Source organism: Alexandromys fortis, unplaced genomic scaffold, assembly GCF_014885135.2.
Source record: "Alexandromys fortis isolate MF-2015 unplaced genomic scaffold, M_Fortis_MF-2015_v1.1 scaffold_6, whole genome shotgun sequence".
NCBI lineage: Eukaryota > Metazoa > Chordata > Mammalia > Rodentia > Cricetidae > Alexandromys > Alexandromys fortis.
Window position 1 is genome coordinate 25,947,601 of NW_026067902.1, and position 12,796 is coordinate 25,960,396.

The window sequence follows — 12,796 nt, forward strand, 5'->3', positions numbered from 1 at the left end:
TTTATTTTCTCATAAAAATAAATACAAAACTTAGTGTACTTCCTGGGAAATGAGTTGTTTTTTTCAATGTAGTAAAGGTAAACTGTATTAAAACTCAAAAAAAGAAAAAGAAGGGCTTCATTAAGGAGAGGGCAATAGTATCCCATTCAGGGGTAAATGGAGAAAGGAGAAAGTTACCAACGAAGATTTCCCCTGGAGTACTCAACACAAAAGAGAAGCTTGCATTCTGTGAATACTTCTTTCAACAACCAGTTTTGTTCAAACATGAACTCATTGGCCTCTAGGGACAAGAAATTGAACATAGATAAACAGTGATTTGGGATAAAACAGTATGACTTGGGAAAGTAGACAATATTTCTTCATCCCAACTTTCCCTTGGGAATCCTACCGAGACTCTTCCCATTCTTGTGGTAATATGTGTGTCCTTTTTGGATATTTCTTTTTGAAGAGAAATTTGGAGATTGATTAAAGTTTTTTTTTAAAGAAAAAACAGGCTATGATAGTTACTAATGATCATAGATAAGAAGGTTATTGTGAAAATACAAACTGGTATTTGTTCATCCGACATTCAGCTTTGAGAAGAAAATGTCTGATATGGTATTTATATCTGATGTTTATGTTAGTATGAAACTCCTAGGAGTAGTTTGATTGCTGGGATTATGTGGAAGGACGCTTAAAAGAAATCCCACACTAGCGCAGAATTGAGAAATAGATGGTTATTTATTTAGGGGGTAGACTCACAAATCAGAATCCTCTGCTGGAACGGAGATCAGAAACCAAATCCCGCAGCCGGATGCATGTTCTGCATTGGCATAAATAGTATAAGAGGCCACGCCCCAGTGGGCAGGTAACTTCTAGCTATAGGACTTCCTACAGCAGGATTATTACTGAGATTTTAAATCTCGGTTAGTCAGAGGTTGTAACACTTACATGAAGCTCTGCTTGAAAGCAAAGGGTGGTAGATTACCCCTGGTTTTCATACTGTGGTCTCCATCACCCTTGTTTCCTTAGAAGGCCTTGCAGAGAAAGAAATGGGCAAAGAGTGTAAACAAACGCCCCTCAGATCCTCTTTAACTACAGCATTTAACTATTTTGTTAGCTATGTTCTTCATTCTGAAGCTAAAAGAAATCATGGCTGTGAAACCCCTATTTCCCCCACAAGAGAGAAGATCCTATAATTGGGAATAATGAAAAGTATCTTGGGAAAACATTGAACCGTGAAATACATGAGTTTAGAAGGCGCCGCCCTCTCACATAACCCTGAGTCGAATGCCCTCCTAGGACAGGCTCTGAGTAACTCTCTGCTCCACAGGGCCCTTGCATCGGGAACCAGCAGAGCCTGGCTCACAGTAGGCTGTGGGATGCAGTGGTTGGATTCCTCCATGTGTTTGCTAACATGCAGATGAAGCTCTCTCAGGTACTGTGGCCTGTTCCCCTACATATTCCATTACTGTGAATGTCGGATTAATTCTCGCCCTGTGGACTTCCCCTTGTGGATGTGGCTGCTTAACCAAAGGCTGGAAAAGCCAAGCAGATTAGGTCTCATTCTTAAAACTGAGGACCAAACCCAGAAACAGGGATGAATGCCTGCGGTGGGGGGATCCCAGAGGGGCTTTTGCACGAATGCAGCTTCTTCCTTGTTTCCCACCAATCTCTCATTTTGTAACTGCCTCCACACTGCTTTCCACGGTACAATCCCTTCCATGTCACTGTCTCGTCATTTTAGAACACCATCCCCCGACCTTTCTCACCTTCCAAATGTTGCATGTCTGTCATTCACAAACGCCCCCTCCCTTACCCCTGCTTTCCCTCCTTCCCCCTCTCTACCTTTCCTTCTCCCCATCTCTCTGGAAAGATGAATCAGAATCATTCTGAGCATTTATTATGAACAAATAAATGTAGCATACATAGCAGCTGATCGCCTCTCTCCATGGCAACACCCAAGGGAGCACTTCAAGATGTGTTTCAGACTGATTAGAGGGACATTTGCAGCATTAATTTAAATAATGTACATCTAAAAATCTCAAGGCTATCATACCTGCCTCCTCTCTTTTGGAATGTGCTGTGTAACCCTTCATTTTTTTCCCCTTTTGACTCTGGCCTTACGGGAAGAGCGTTCTGGGGGGAGGGGAGTGTGGCTACTAATTTGGCAGTAGCGTGTCCACGTCTGTGTCAGCCATGGCAGTATGCGGGAGAGGCTCTGGAGAGAAGAGCCCTTGCCCTGCCCCCTCCACATCAGTGACTTCTGGCTCCGGTTTTCATCATCTGTAAAATACTCAGGGTTAGAAGGAATGACCTCGGAGGCCTCTTCTCAGCTCTACTGCTCTGTGCCGCTACGGCTCCTTTTTCTTCCTTCCGAATGCAGCTATGACGCCCAGTAGGTAGGGAAGAGTCCCTCGGGGCACTGAACGGCTAGGCAACCAGCTGTGTCTTTCTACAAGAGGGAGGAAGAATCCGTAAAAGAAGTGTGGCCCAAAGAAAAGTTTTCAAAATTACCTGCAGATTATTCTGCTAAGCATCCTTTTCTAATTTTCATTTCACCCTTAGATGAGATCTTTATCTACCATCCTATACATGCCAAAGCGTTTGCAGCGCGGAGCTTGTCTTGCAGAACTCTGCCTGCATTGCTTGAATTAAAACCAAACAGAGCTTCAAGAGCCTGCAGAGGAGTCACTGTGCTTATATATTATTCTATAAACTCAATGACACCCTGATCACCACCAACTGCAACTAGGTTAAACTAATCCAGGAAGAAAGGAGAATCTACTGGGTAAACTAATCTTTCCTTATTAAAGTAATATCTCCCATGAAGCTCACGGGAGATAATCCTCCAGTATAGAAAATGATAAAATAAACTTGAGAACGTTCCTGATGGTTCTTCAGTGGATGGGGGCTGTTAGGAATCATTGAGGTAACAGTCAGTCTATCTGGCACATTTGTACAAGGAGAATGTGAAGGGGCACTGATGGATGAGTCTCCCTGTCCTACAGGCAGTGGGTAAAAGCCACCTTCACTCACAGCAAGAAGGGAGCTCCTTCCTGATTGGATGCAGCCCTCACCTAACCTTCCCAGAGCAGGCCCTTCTTGCTCACTGCCCTGAACTTTGCTGAGGGCTCAGATAGCTCAGGGTATCTCCTGTTTCTGTTCTAGGATTCCAGTCAGATCGAGCTGCTGAAGGAACTCTTGGATCTCCTTCAGGACATGGTGGTGATGCTTCTGTCCCTACTGGAAGGTTGGGCTGTTTGGTATAACTAGGCATTCACATTATTGTAATTGGTCTGAGCACTAACCTTGCTAATCACACAGATTATCCTTCTGACAGGTCACTGATGTCATAAGACATTGGTTATAATGACAAATTTTGAGAAAGAAAAAAAAATAAATGAGGGGCACATGGTCTGATGGACAAGGCTTGAAACCAACTCATTTGATGCCAATAGGAAAGCCAGAATGAACTGGGGAAAACCTCTAAGCTTTGCCCCTCCCTATCCTCTCCCTCTCCCCATTGCTTTTCGACACAGCTGGCTGCCAGTGTGTATGCCAGCCATCTAATTGGGCAACCTCTCAGGTCAAAGGGGTCAAAGGGACACCATGTATTCCTCCTTATTCCCAGAGATCTGATAGTGGAACCACCTCCTAGGCCCCGGGGCAGAAACAAGGCAATGGTGTGGCCATCTCCCTCTCGTCCTGGTTTCTTCTCCCTTGGCTCCTGGTGGGCTGTTGTAATGGCTTGCTGCTCTCTAACTATTTTTCAAATCAACATGGTCGGAAATGAACTGACTAATTTGGCACATAAGTCTCCTAAAAAGAGCAACCTGCCACGTTACACGATAGCCTGGGTTCATTGATGTATTTGTTTGTATGTCTTTTTGAACCCGCCTCACAGGAAATGTGGTAAACGGAACTATTGGAAAGCAGATGGTTGACACACTGGTAGAATCATCCACTAATGTAGAGATGATCTTGAAATTCTTTGACATGTTCTTGAAACTTAAAGACTTAACCAGCTCAGACACCTTCAAAGAATATGACCCGGATGGTAAAGGGATCATCTCCAGGAAAGAATTCCAGAAGGCCATGGAAGGTCTAAAGCAATACACACAGTCGGAGATCGACTTCCTCCTTTCGTGTACAGAGGCTGACGAGAATGACATGTTTAATTATATTGATTTTGTAGAACGGTTCCACGAGCCAGCCAAGGACATAGGGTTCAATGTGGCCGTGTTACTGACCAATCTCTCTGAACACATGCCCAATGATTCTCGCTTGAAGTGCCTGTTGGACCCAGCAGAAAGTGTGCTAAATTACTTTGAACCATACCTGGGTCGAATCGAGATCATGGGTGGGGCCAAGAAAATTGAACGTGTTTATTTTGAGATCAGCGAATCCAGTCGAACTCAGTGGGAAAAGCCTCAAGTGAAGGAGTCCAAGCGACAGTTCATTTTTGATGTCGTCAATGAAGGTGGGGAGCAGGAGAAGATGGAGCTGTTTGTGAACTTCTGCGAGGACACAATCTTCGAGATGCAGTTAGCATCTCAGATCTCAGAATCCGACTCAACCGACAGACCGGAAGAGGAAGAGGAAGAGGGTGAAGAGTCTGCTTATACGATGGAAATGGAAGGAGAGGCAGAGGAGGACAGGTCTATGGAGCCTGCCTCTGCCTTTGCCATGGCCTGTGCCTCAGCAAAGAGAAATGTCACCAACTTTCTGAAGAGGGCAACGCTGAAGAACCTCAGGAAACAGTACCGAAATGTCAAAAAGATGAGTGCGAAGGAGCTGGTGAAGGTTTTTGTCTCTTTCTTCTGGATGCTGTCTGTGGGCCTCTTCCAGCTGCTCCTCTCTATCTTGGGAGGCATCTTTCAGATCCTCTGGAACACAGTGTTTGGTGGGGGCCTCGTTGAAGGGGCAAAGAACATCCGAGTGACTAAGATCCTAGGCGACATGCCTGACCCCACCCAGTTTGGGATCCATGATGACGCCATGGAGGCGGACAGAGCAGACATGATTGAGCCGGGTGTCACCACTGAACTGGTCCACTTCGTAAAGGGGGAGCCGGGAGATTCAGACATCATGTCCGACCTCTTTGGAATCCACTCAAAGAAAGACAGTGGCTTAAAGCAAGGGCCTGAAGTGGGATTGGGTGACCTCTCTGAAATCGTCGGCAAGGATGAGCCCCCTACATTAGAGAGTACTGTGCGGAAGAAAAGGAAAGCACAGGTAATCATAGTCTCTGTTGTCCTTTACAATCTGTATGTGGTTTGCACAGGTCATAACACTGATGCTGGTTCAGATAAGGTTATTCTGACATTCCAGATTTGCCAGGTATGAGGACATGGTGACTTGGGTGGGTATTTCCGTGCTTAGTCACCAGGAAGACTTCTATTCTGCACTGTAGAGCTTGAACATACGGTGATCTGAGACCTTCGCCTGCTTCAGACTTTTATTAAGTTAGTGTTCATGGTGCACAGGTTGATTCAGTGAAAGCACGGAATACCAGATGTAATGAATGAGGAGATTTCTTATGAGGCGGTATTTTTTTTTTAATTTGATTTGGATGTTTTATTTTTTTTAAAGTAGTTCATGCATGAGAATTATATTTACACCATTTCATTTCCCCCCCACTTCAACTTCTCCTATGCTTTCTTTTTTTTTCTTTTTTTTTATTTTTTTTTTTATTTATTAAAGATTTATGTCTCTTCCCCACCGCCGCCTCCCCTTTCCCTCCCCCTCCCCCAATCAAGTCCCCCTCCCTCGTCAGCCCAAAAAGCAATCAGGGTTCTCTGCCCTGTGGGAAGTCCAAGGACCACCCACCTCCATCCAGGTCTAGTAAGGTGAGCCTCCACGAAACTGCCTAGGCTCCCACGAAACCAATAGGTCCAGTAGAATCAAAAACCCGTTGCCATTGTTCTTGAGGTCTCAGTAGTCCTCACTGTCCGCTATGTTCAGCGAGACCAGTTTTGACCCAGGCTTTTTCAGACCCAGGCCAGCTGGCCTTGGTGAGTTCCTGATAGAACATCCCCATTGTCTCAGTGTATGGGTGCACCCCTCGCGGTCCTGAATTCCTTGTTTGTGCTCTCTCTCCTTCTGCTCCTGATTTGGACCTTGAGATTTCAGTCCGGTGCTCCAATGTGGGTCTCTGTCTCTGTCTCCTTTCATCGAAGGAACATGGGATGTTCTCACTCATATTTGGTTTCTAGCCATAAATAAAGGACATTGAACCTATAATTCGGGTTCTTAGAGAAGCTAAATAAGAAGGAGAACCCAAAGAAAATCATATAGGCATCCTCCTGAATATGAGGCAGTATTTCTATATACCCTGTAAGCTGTGATTCCGTTTCACCAAAGCTCTGTAATAGATATGTTCTGTTTCTCTTGGTAACTTTATAATCCCAATAGATCAGAGTTTCACTAGCTAGAAAGGTTACTAAAAACTCCTTACAACTTCATATGATATTGATGATGGTAATTACTACTACCTATTGACAACCTATTACCATGAGTCTGATCATGCCTGGAACATTTTTATCATTAGGACTCTGAGTCAGTCAACTAGATTGAATGGATAAGACAAAAGTAACTTAGAGGCCATTGGCCACAGAATGTTCTGGATGTTTCCTTCTCTTACAGCATCCAACTTGCCATGCCATTTTGGCATCAAAGGAAGAAGTGAGAGTGCAGACAAAGACCATATCCATTAATTAATTCCATTATCACCTATTGACACATTAACATGCACATGTCACTATTCGAGGGTCTGAGAATTGAGTGACAACTGAGAAATTTTATAGAAAAGACATATACTGAGCAACTTGGTGCAAATAAGAAGGATGCTGTGAAGGAAGTATTAGACAATGAAAGAGAGGTGTGGAGAGCCAGAGAGGGAGGCACCAGCATAGGTGTCCTTATTGTATCATTTATTTTGCATTGCCTCTTGGATAGGCTCATGACATAGGACCATTTGACAAAAGTTAGAGACTAATGCAGGTACTACATGCACTAGACTATGCTCTGGTTAACAAAATCTAGTTTTGCTTTCATAGAACTTAGTCTCAAGTGGGAAAAGATAACAAGTAAGTAAGATAATTACCACTGGTGATTTTTGTGCCGGTTAATAAACACACCAGTGGGTTAGAAGGGACATGGAAGAGTCATCTAGGTCCTCTGGATAAATACGTGATTCTTGATAGCATCTGCTCTAAACAGGGCAGCCACAAAGGCTCCTGAAGATATGAGATCTGAGCCAAATCCTCAAGCATGGCAGACATATGGAAAGCCAGGGTCAGACCACTAAGAAGTCCCTAGTGTGCAGAAGGCTCAAGACTCCCTTCCATGGGAATAAAGGTTGGAGCATTTGAATAGAAAAACAGTAGCGATAGAAAGAAAGCTATGACCCTACAGTATAGACTGGCTTCGCTGAGGAGCTTGGTTTCATTCTGAGTGTGGTGGCTATCAGCCAGAGGGACCAGGGAAGTGACAGGAGGATTGGGGACAGGCTGGAGGATTGTCAGATAGAGAGGGATTCCAGATTAGACACCCGGTGATCCATGACCTACCTCCTGCCTGCTTCCATAGTGCTTCCTTGAGGTTTATGTATAAGTTTCCTGCTTGGGTTGAGTAAATAACTGGAAGACAAGTAAATTTTTAGGTTTGAGATCTGTCTTGGCATCTCTTCGTAGCAGCAGGTTTGAAGGACAGTGGACAGCAAGACACTTTATGCCCTGCAATCCTAAGAGAAACTAAAACAGACAGAAATAGACACACACACACACACACACACACACACACTCTAGAACTTGTAACCATAAAGAGAAAGGTTTGTCCTGGACTTGTTTTTCTGAGGAGCCTTGACTGGTTGCTGTTTTTGGATCCAGGCTGCAGAGATGAAAGCAGTGCGTGAAGCCGAAGGAAAGGTTGAATCCGAGAAGGCTGAGTAAGTCCCTAGGGGCGTGGATGCTCTGCTTGCTGTGGTTGGTGGACAACGTTTGATTGGCAGTTGCCGTTCTATAACTGCAGTAAATAGAAACCTGATTTCTATCAGCGCAAGCAACAGGTATTCTATAAGCCCTGGGCATATTTCCTTTTCTTCGTTTCTTTTATCTCAGCTGTGTAATACACTTATTAACTTTATAATTCTGACAGTTCAGCAGGGTTTCATTGACTGGACAGATTATCAAACATCCACATTTAGTGACTTCATATAACATTGATGGTGGACCATCTGTGGTGTTTATTGAATAACTACTCTATGGCAGGCCTGTACCTAAGTCTAAGATGGCTCTTTTAGACATCACATTTAATTCTTGCCCAAGTTTATAGGAGTAGGAGGCACCATTGCTAATCCTAAGAAGACTTACTTAGTAAGAAAAGGACAATATTTTTGAAGAAGAAAATAAAGAATTGTTAAGTCTAATTCCCAAACAGCAAAAACACATATTATATCCATTGTACACGTTGGATCATCAAAATGATCCCTACTCATTGAATGTAGATTTCATGCCCAGTAAGTAGGTTGATGAGGACCAAGCTTGACCCGCCTTTCTCCCACATGCTGAGTTGGCATCTCACCTCTGCAGCATGGAAGACAGAGAAAAGGAAGACAAAATCAAGGAGGACAGACAAGCCGAGTACCTGTGGACAGAGATGACTGTGAAGAAGACACGGCGGCGCGGCCAGAAGGCTGAGAAGCCGGAAGCCTTCATGGCCAATTTCTTCAAGGGACTGGAAATCTATCAGACCAAGTTACTGGTAAGCTCTCTGACGCTTCCTCCTTTCTGCTAGAGGCGCTGGCCCAGTGGACCTCGGAGCTGGCCACTGATTTGTGTCACTTTTCCTTGGACGCACTTTCTCCACTTTCTTATTTCCATACTTCTCTTCCTGTTCATCTTCCTCTTTCTCTTGTGTTAAAGAAAATGAGGGTTTACCTGGACACGACTCCCAAGCACATTAATGTGAATTTTCATGGGGACTTAGCTGATCCTGGTTCAAAATTTAAGTAGGTCAATCAATTGGGATGAAGAAAAAAGTTTCCTGTATTAGGTTATGTTGCTCAGTTAGCCCTCAAAACGTCATTACTGTAGGCATAAGCAAGCTTCAGTATAGTATGTAATGTTCTCTTTCTGATCAGCTGCCCCAAGATTCACTTGCTGCTCACCCAGGCCTGCACTGTAGGACCCAGGCCTGCACTGTAGGACCCAGGCCTGCACTGTAGGACCCAGGCCTGCACTGTAGGACCCAGGCCTGCACTGTAGGACCCAGGCCTTCACTGTAGGTGGCAACTGTCAGTGTGGCCCCAGGCAGTGTCGAGCTCTTCCCCAGCTGCTGCAGCTCCATCCTCCGTGTGCTGTTTCCCAGAAAAGACGGCAGTGAGGAGAATGGTACATTCTGAGAAAGTGGGCGGAGGAGGTTCCTAGGGCCATGATTCAGAAAGGGACATGAACTCTGGTCCACAGTCTGGCTGCATGTATACAGGGGAGGGAACTGCTTGACTCTCTGCTGGTGGCATGTTGAGAGATCTGGTTTACTGGGACAGGATCCAAGGTAAGATTTCCTTCAGACATTCTCCTAAGCTGTTTTTAAAGAATTGATATTTCTGATTCCCCATAAACAATTTATACTAACTAGGGCAGGGCCTCGCTAGTAGAGTAGGCACTGAGGCACAGCTACCCTTGTAAACCTCCACCCAGGGCACGCCTTTCAGTGTCAGACAGGGAGGCTCTCCTTCCTGCCTTTGCCTCTTCTACTTCTCCTTATCTTTTTCTTTTCAGCACTACCTGGCCAGGAATTTCTACAACCTGAGGTTCCTTGCTCTGTTTGTAGCCTTCGCTATCAACTTCATCCTGCTTTTTTATAAGGTGATGCTTCACTAAGGGATTATTTACCAAATATGCAACAGACTAAGCATGCCATACATAGGGGAAAACTATAACCAAAACTGTTAGTCTTACTTGGAACAAAAACTTAAGGTCCAAGGAAATTTCTAGGGCAATGACCTTTTAAAAAAATGTTTAGCAACAGAACTGCCAACAGGACAACAAATTAGGAAACTGTTTCAACTATTTGGATTCCTGTGTGATTTAATCTCCAAATATTGAGTGTGCCCCATGTATTGATGCCATGATAAGAACTATGGGACATTTTGAACAAATAATAGCCAGGCAGTGGTGACACATGCCTTTAATCCCAGCACTCGGGAGGCAGAGGCAGGCGGATCTCTATGGGTTCAAGGCCAGCCTGGTCTATAGAACTAGTGCCAGGCCGGTAGTGGTGGCGCACACCGGTAGGATTTGCTGAAGGAGGCAGAGGCAGGAGGATCATGAGTTCGAGGCCAGCCTGGGCTACACATTTTTAGCCGGGCGGTGGTGGCGCACACCTTTAATCCCAGCACTTGGGAGGCAGAGGCAGGCGGATCTCTGTGAGTTTGAGACCAGCCTGGTCTACAAGAGCTAGTTCCAGGACAGGCTCCAAAACCACAGAGAGAAACCCTGTCTCGAAAAAGAAAAGAAAAAGAAAGAAAGAAAGAAAGAAAGAAAGAAAGAAAGAAAGAACGAACGAACGAACGAACTAGTGCCAGGACAGGCTCCAAAACCACAGAGAAACCCTGTCTCAAAAAACCAAAATAAAGAAAGGGAAGGGAGGAAGAGGAAGGAATGAAGGGAAGGGAGGGAGGGAGGGAGGAAGGGAGAGAAGGAAAGAAGGAAGGAAAGAAGGAAGGAAGGAAGGAAGGAAGGAAGGAAGGAAGGAAGGAAGAAAGGAAGGAAATCAGTTCTTTCCTTGAGAAATAGGCTATCATAGGATCCAGGGGTGTTGGAACATATGAAAAACCATCATGAAGGAAATATTAATAATGTTAGGGACACAGGATCTCCTCACCATAATTGAAGATTCTGAACATGGATGAGTGGGTCTTGCATGTTGCATGTAAATGGTTGCTAATGAATTAAAGAACAGTCATAGATTCTTGACATAGTTTTTCTGTCTTTCTGATGGTTCTAAAACTAACAACCCAACTTGTTACAAAACAGTGTTTCCTCCACATCAACCTTCAATTTGACAAACTACTGACTTTTGTTGCTCATAGAAGAAAAGCGGTATTCTATAGTAAAGTGTGTGTAGCTGATTTAAAACATACTAAGGTTGAGGGGAATCCATCCATGCAGGCGGAGACCGCCAACAGGTACTTAAAGCTATAGGATAAAAGCTGAGAGTCATTTGCAGAAACAGAAGGGGAAGCCATGAATAAGGGGAAGAATGGAAACTATGAAATGTGTGTAAATTGTGTTTGTGCTCCACGTGTACCTGTTGCTCCTTTCTCCTTCACCATAGAATTACAACACAGATAATAAAAGGCCCATAATTTAATGTTTTTGCTTCCTTTTCAAGAGATAGGATTTGTCTCTACCTAATTCGTATTTGCAACTATTAGAAACACTGGGGATTCCTATCAGTAAGTTACCTAAAGGCCCCCTTTACACAGCAGGTAACATTGGGTTGTTTAACATTTGCATGTGTTAACATAAACTCTATAGGAAGAGCCCAGTGACTGAGCCTCCTTCTGATTAGTTATGGGTGTGTGTCTTGGGCCAGGTCACTGAAGAACCTTTGGAAGAAGAGACAGAGGATGTTGCAAACCTGTGGAACTCCTTTAATGATGAAGATGAGGACGAAGCAATGGTATTCTTTGTTCTTCAGGAGAGCACTGGGTATATGGCCCCAACCCTGCGTGCCCTGGCCATTGTCCACACCATCATCTCTCTGGTCTGTGTGGTGGGATATTACTGCCTGAAGGTGAGCATTCTAGCCATCTGTCCCTCTGTGTCTTTTCTGACTTCTTGAGGAAGAAGTGTCATTTTTGAGTTCCACCAGCTCTTTGTCCTCTTGCTTGAAGTGCAAAGCTGGTGGGACATTACAAGTGTTGTCCCTCAGGGACTGCTTGCAACTGCAGGGTCTCAATCATCGACTTGAGGCTTCTAAATGAAAATCTGCAAAGTGAGCTATAGACAATCTTGCTGCAGGAGAAGCGTTCCAGACACCTCAGTATCAGAGTCATTACACCAAGGCACAAAGGACATTAGCCATAAGAGCTTCTTGTGATCTCTGAGTTGCTGTCAGATTTTTATAAAAAGTACCTTTCCATTGGGTCTCAAATGACGACAACCTAAGATAGATCTCAGAGATGTGCTCCAGTTTCAGTTACCTACATAACAAACCACTCGAGCCCCTTCTCCCTCTCAGTCTGTGGACACGTCAGCCATTCTCTGCTCCATGCGAAAGGGTTATGTCTGCAGTCTTTTGGGATCTCAAGTAGGTGAGAATGGCGAGGATGGTGTGTTCCTGTGTCCAGATGAACAGCTAGGAAGCAGGTCTCAGCTGGAATAGTGGGAGTCCATCTCCCCTCTCTCCATGTAGACACAGAGCATCTCCCACTCCTCATGGCCCCTCCATGTAATCTCTGCAGGAGGGTGGACTTCTTTTCTGAATGACTTAGAATTTCCCTGAAGATCACAGAAGTGGAAAATGCTAGCCCCTCTGAAGAATCAGGCCTGAGATTATCGATGTCATTTCCACCACCCTCTATTGGTTAAAGCAAGTCACATGATGGCCCAGATTCACAGTTGCCTTTGGAGGTTGCTCAAGTCATAAACAAGGCAGCACCATTCATTTGGGCCACCTTTAGCTACGACTGCAGGTACCTCGATCTTCATTCCTTCAGTTTTGTGTTCTGTGCTCATTTCTGTTTCTACACCATGACTGGATAAATTACTTTTCTTGTTGCTATAAAAACACTTGTCCTATTTTG

At 44.5% G+C, this 12,796-nt stretch overlaps 1 protein-coding gene across 14 annotated transcripts in view; it reads left to right on the forward strand.

Moving 5' to 3' along the window:
• Positions 1 to 12,796, forward strand: part of Ryr3 (ryanodine receptor 3) — a 528,284-nt gene that overhangs the window by 499,327 nt on the left and 16,161 nt on the right. For 9 of the 14 annotated variants that reach the window (XR_007590437.1, XR_007590441.1, XM_050134436.1 and 6 more), the window contains 7 exons: positions 1,313 to 1,417; positions 3,151 to 3,232; positions 3,887 to 5,217; positions 7,872 to 7,930; positions 8,574 to 8,745; positions 9,765 to 9,851; positions 11,584 to 11,784. Coding sequence is in view for 8 of the 14 variants with exons in the window: in XM_050134436.1 (XP_049990393.1) it covers positions 1,313 to 1,417; positions 3,151 to 3,232; positions 3,887 to 5,217; positions 7,872 to 7,930; positions 8,574 to 8,745; positions 9,765 to 9,851; positions 11,584 to 11,784 (2,037 nt within the window). In the remaining 6 variants the exon portion in view is untranslated. Of the gene's footprint in view, positions 1 to 1,312; positions 1,418 to 3,150; positions 3,233 to 3,886; positions 5,218 to 7,871; positions 8,051 to 8,573; positions 8,746 to 9,764; positions 9,852 to 11,583; positions 12,686 to 12,796 lie in introns of those variants that run through there. The other 5 variants (XR_007590438.1, XR_007590439.1, XR_007590440.1 and 2 more) reach the window with 4 other exon arrangements.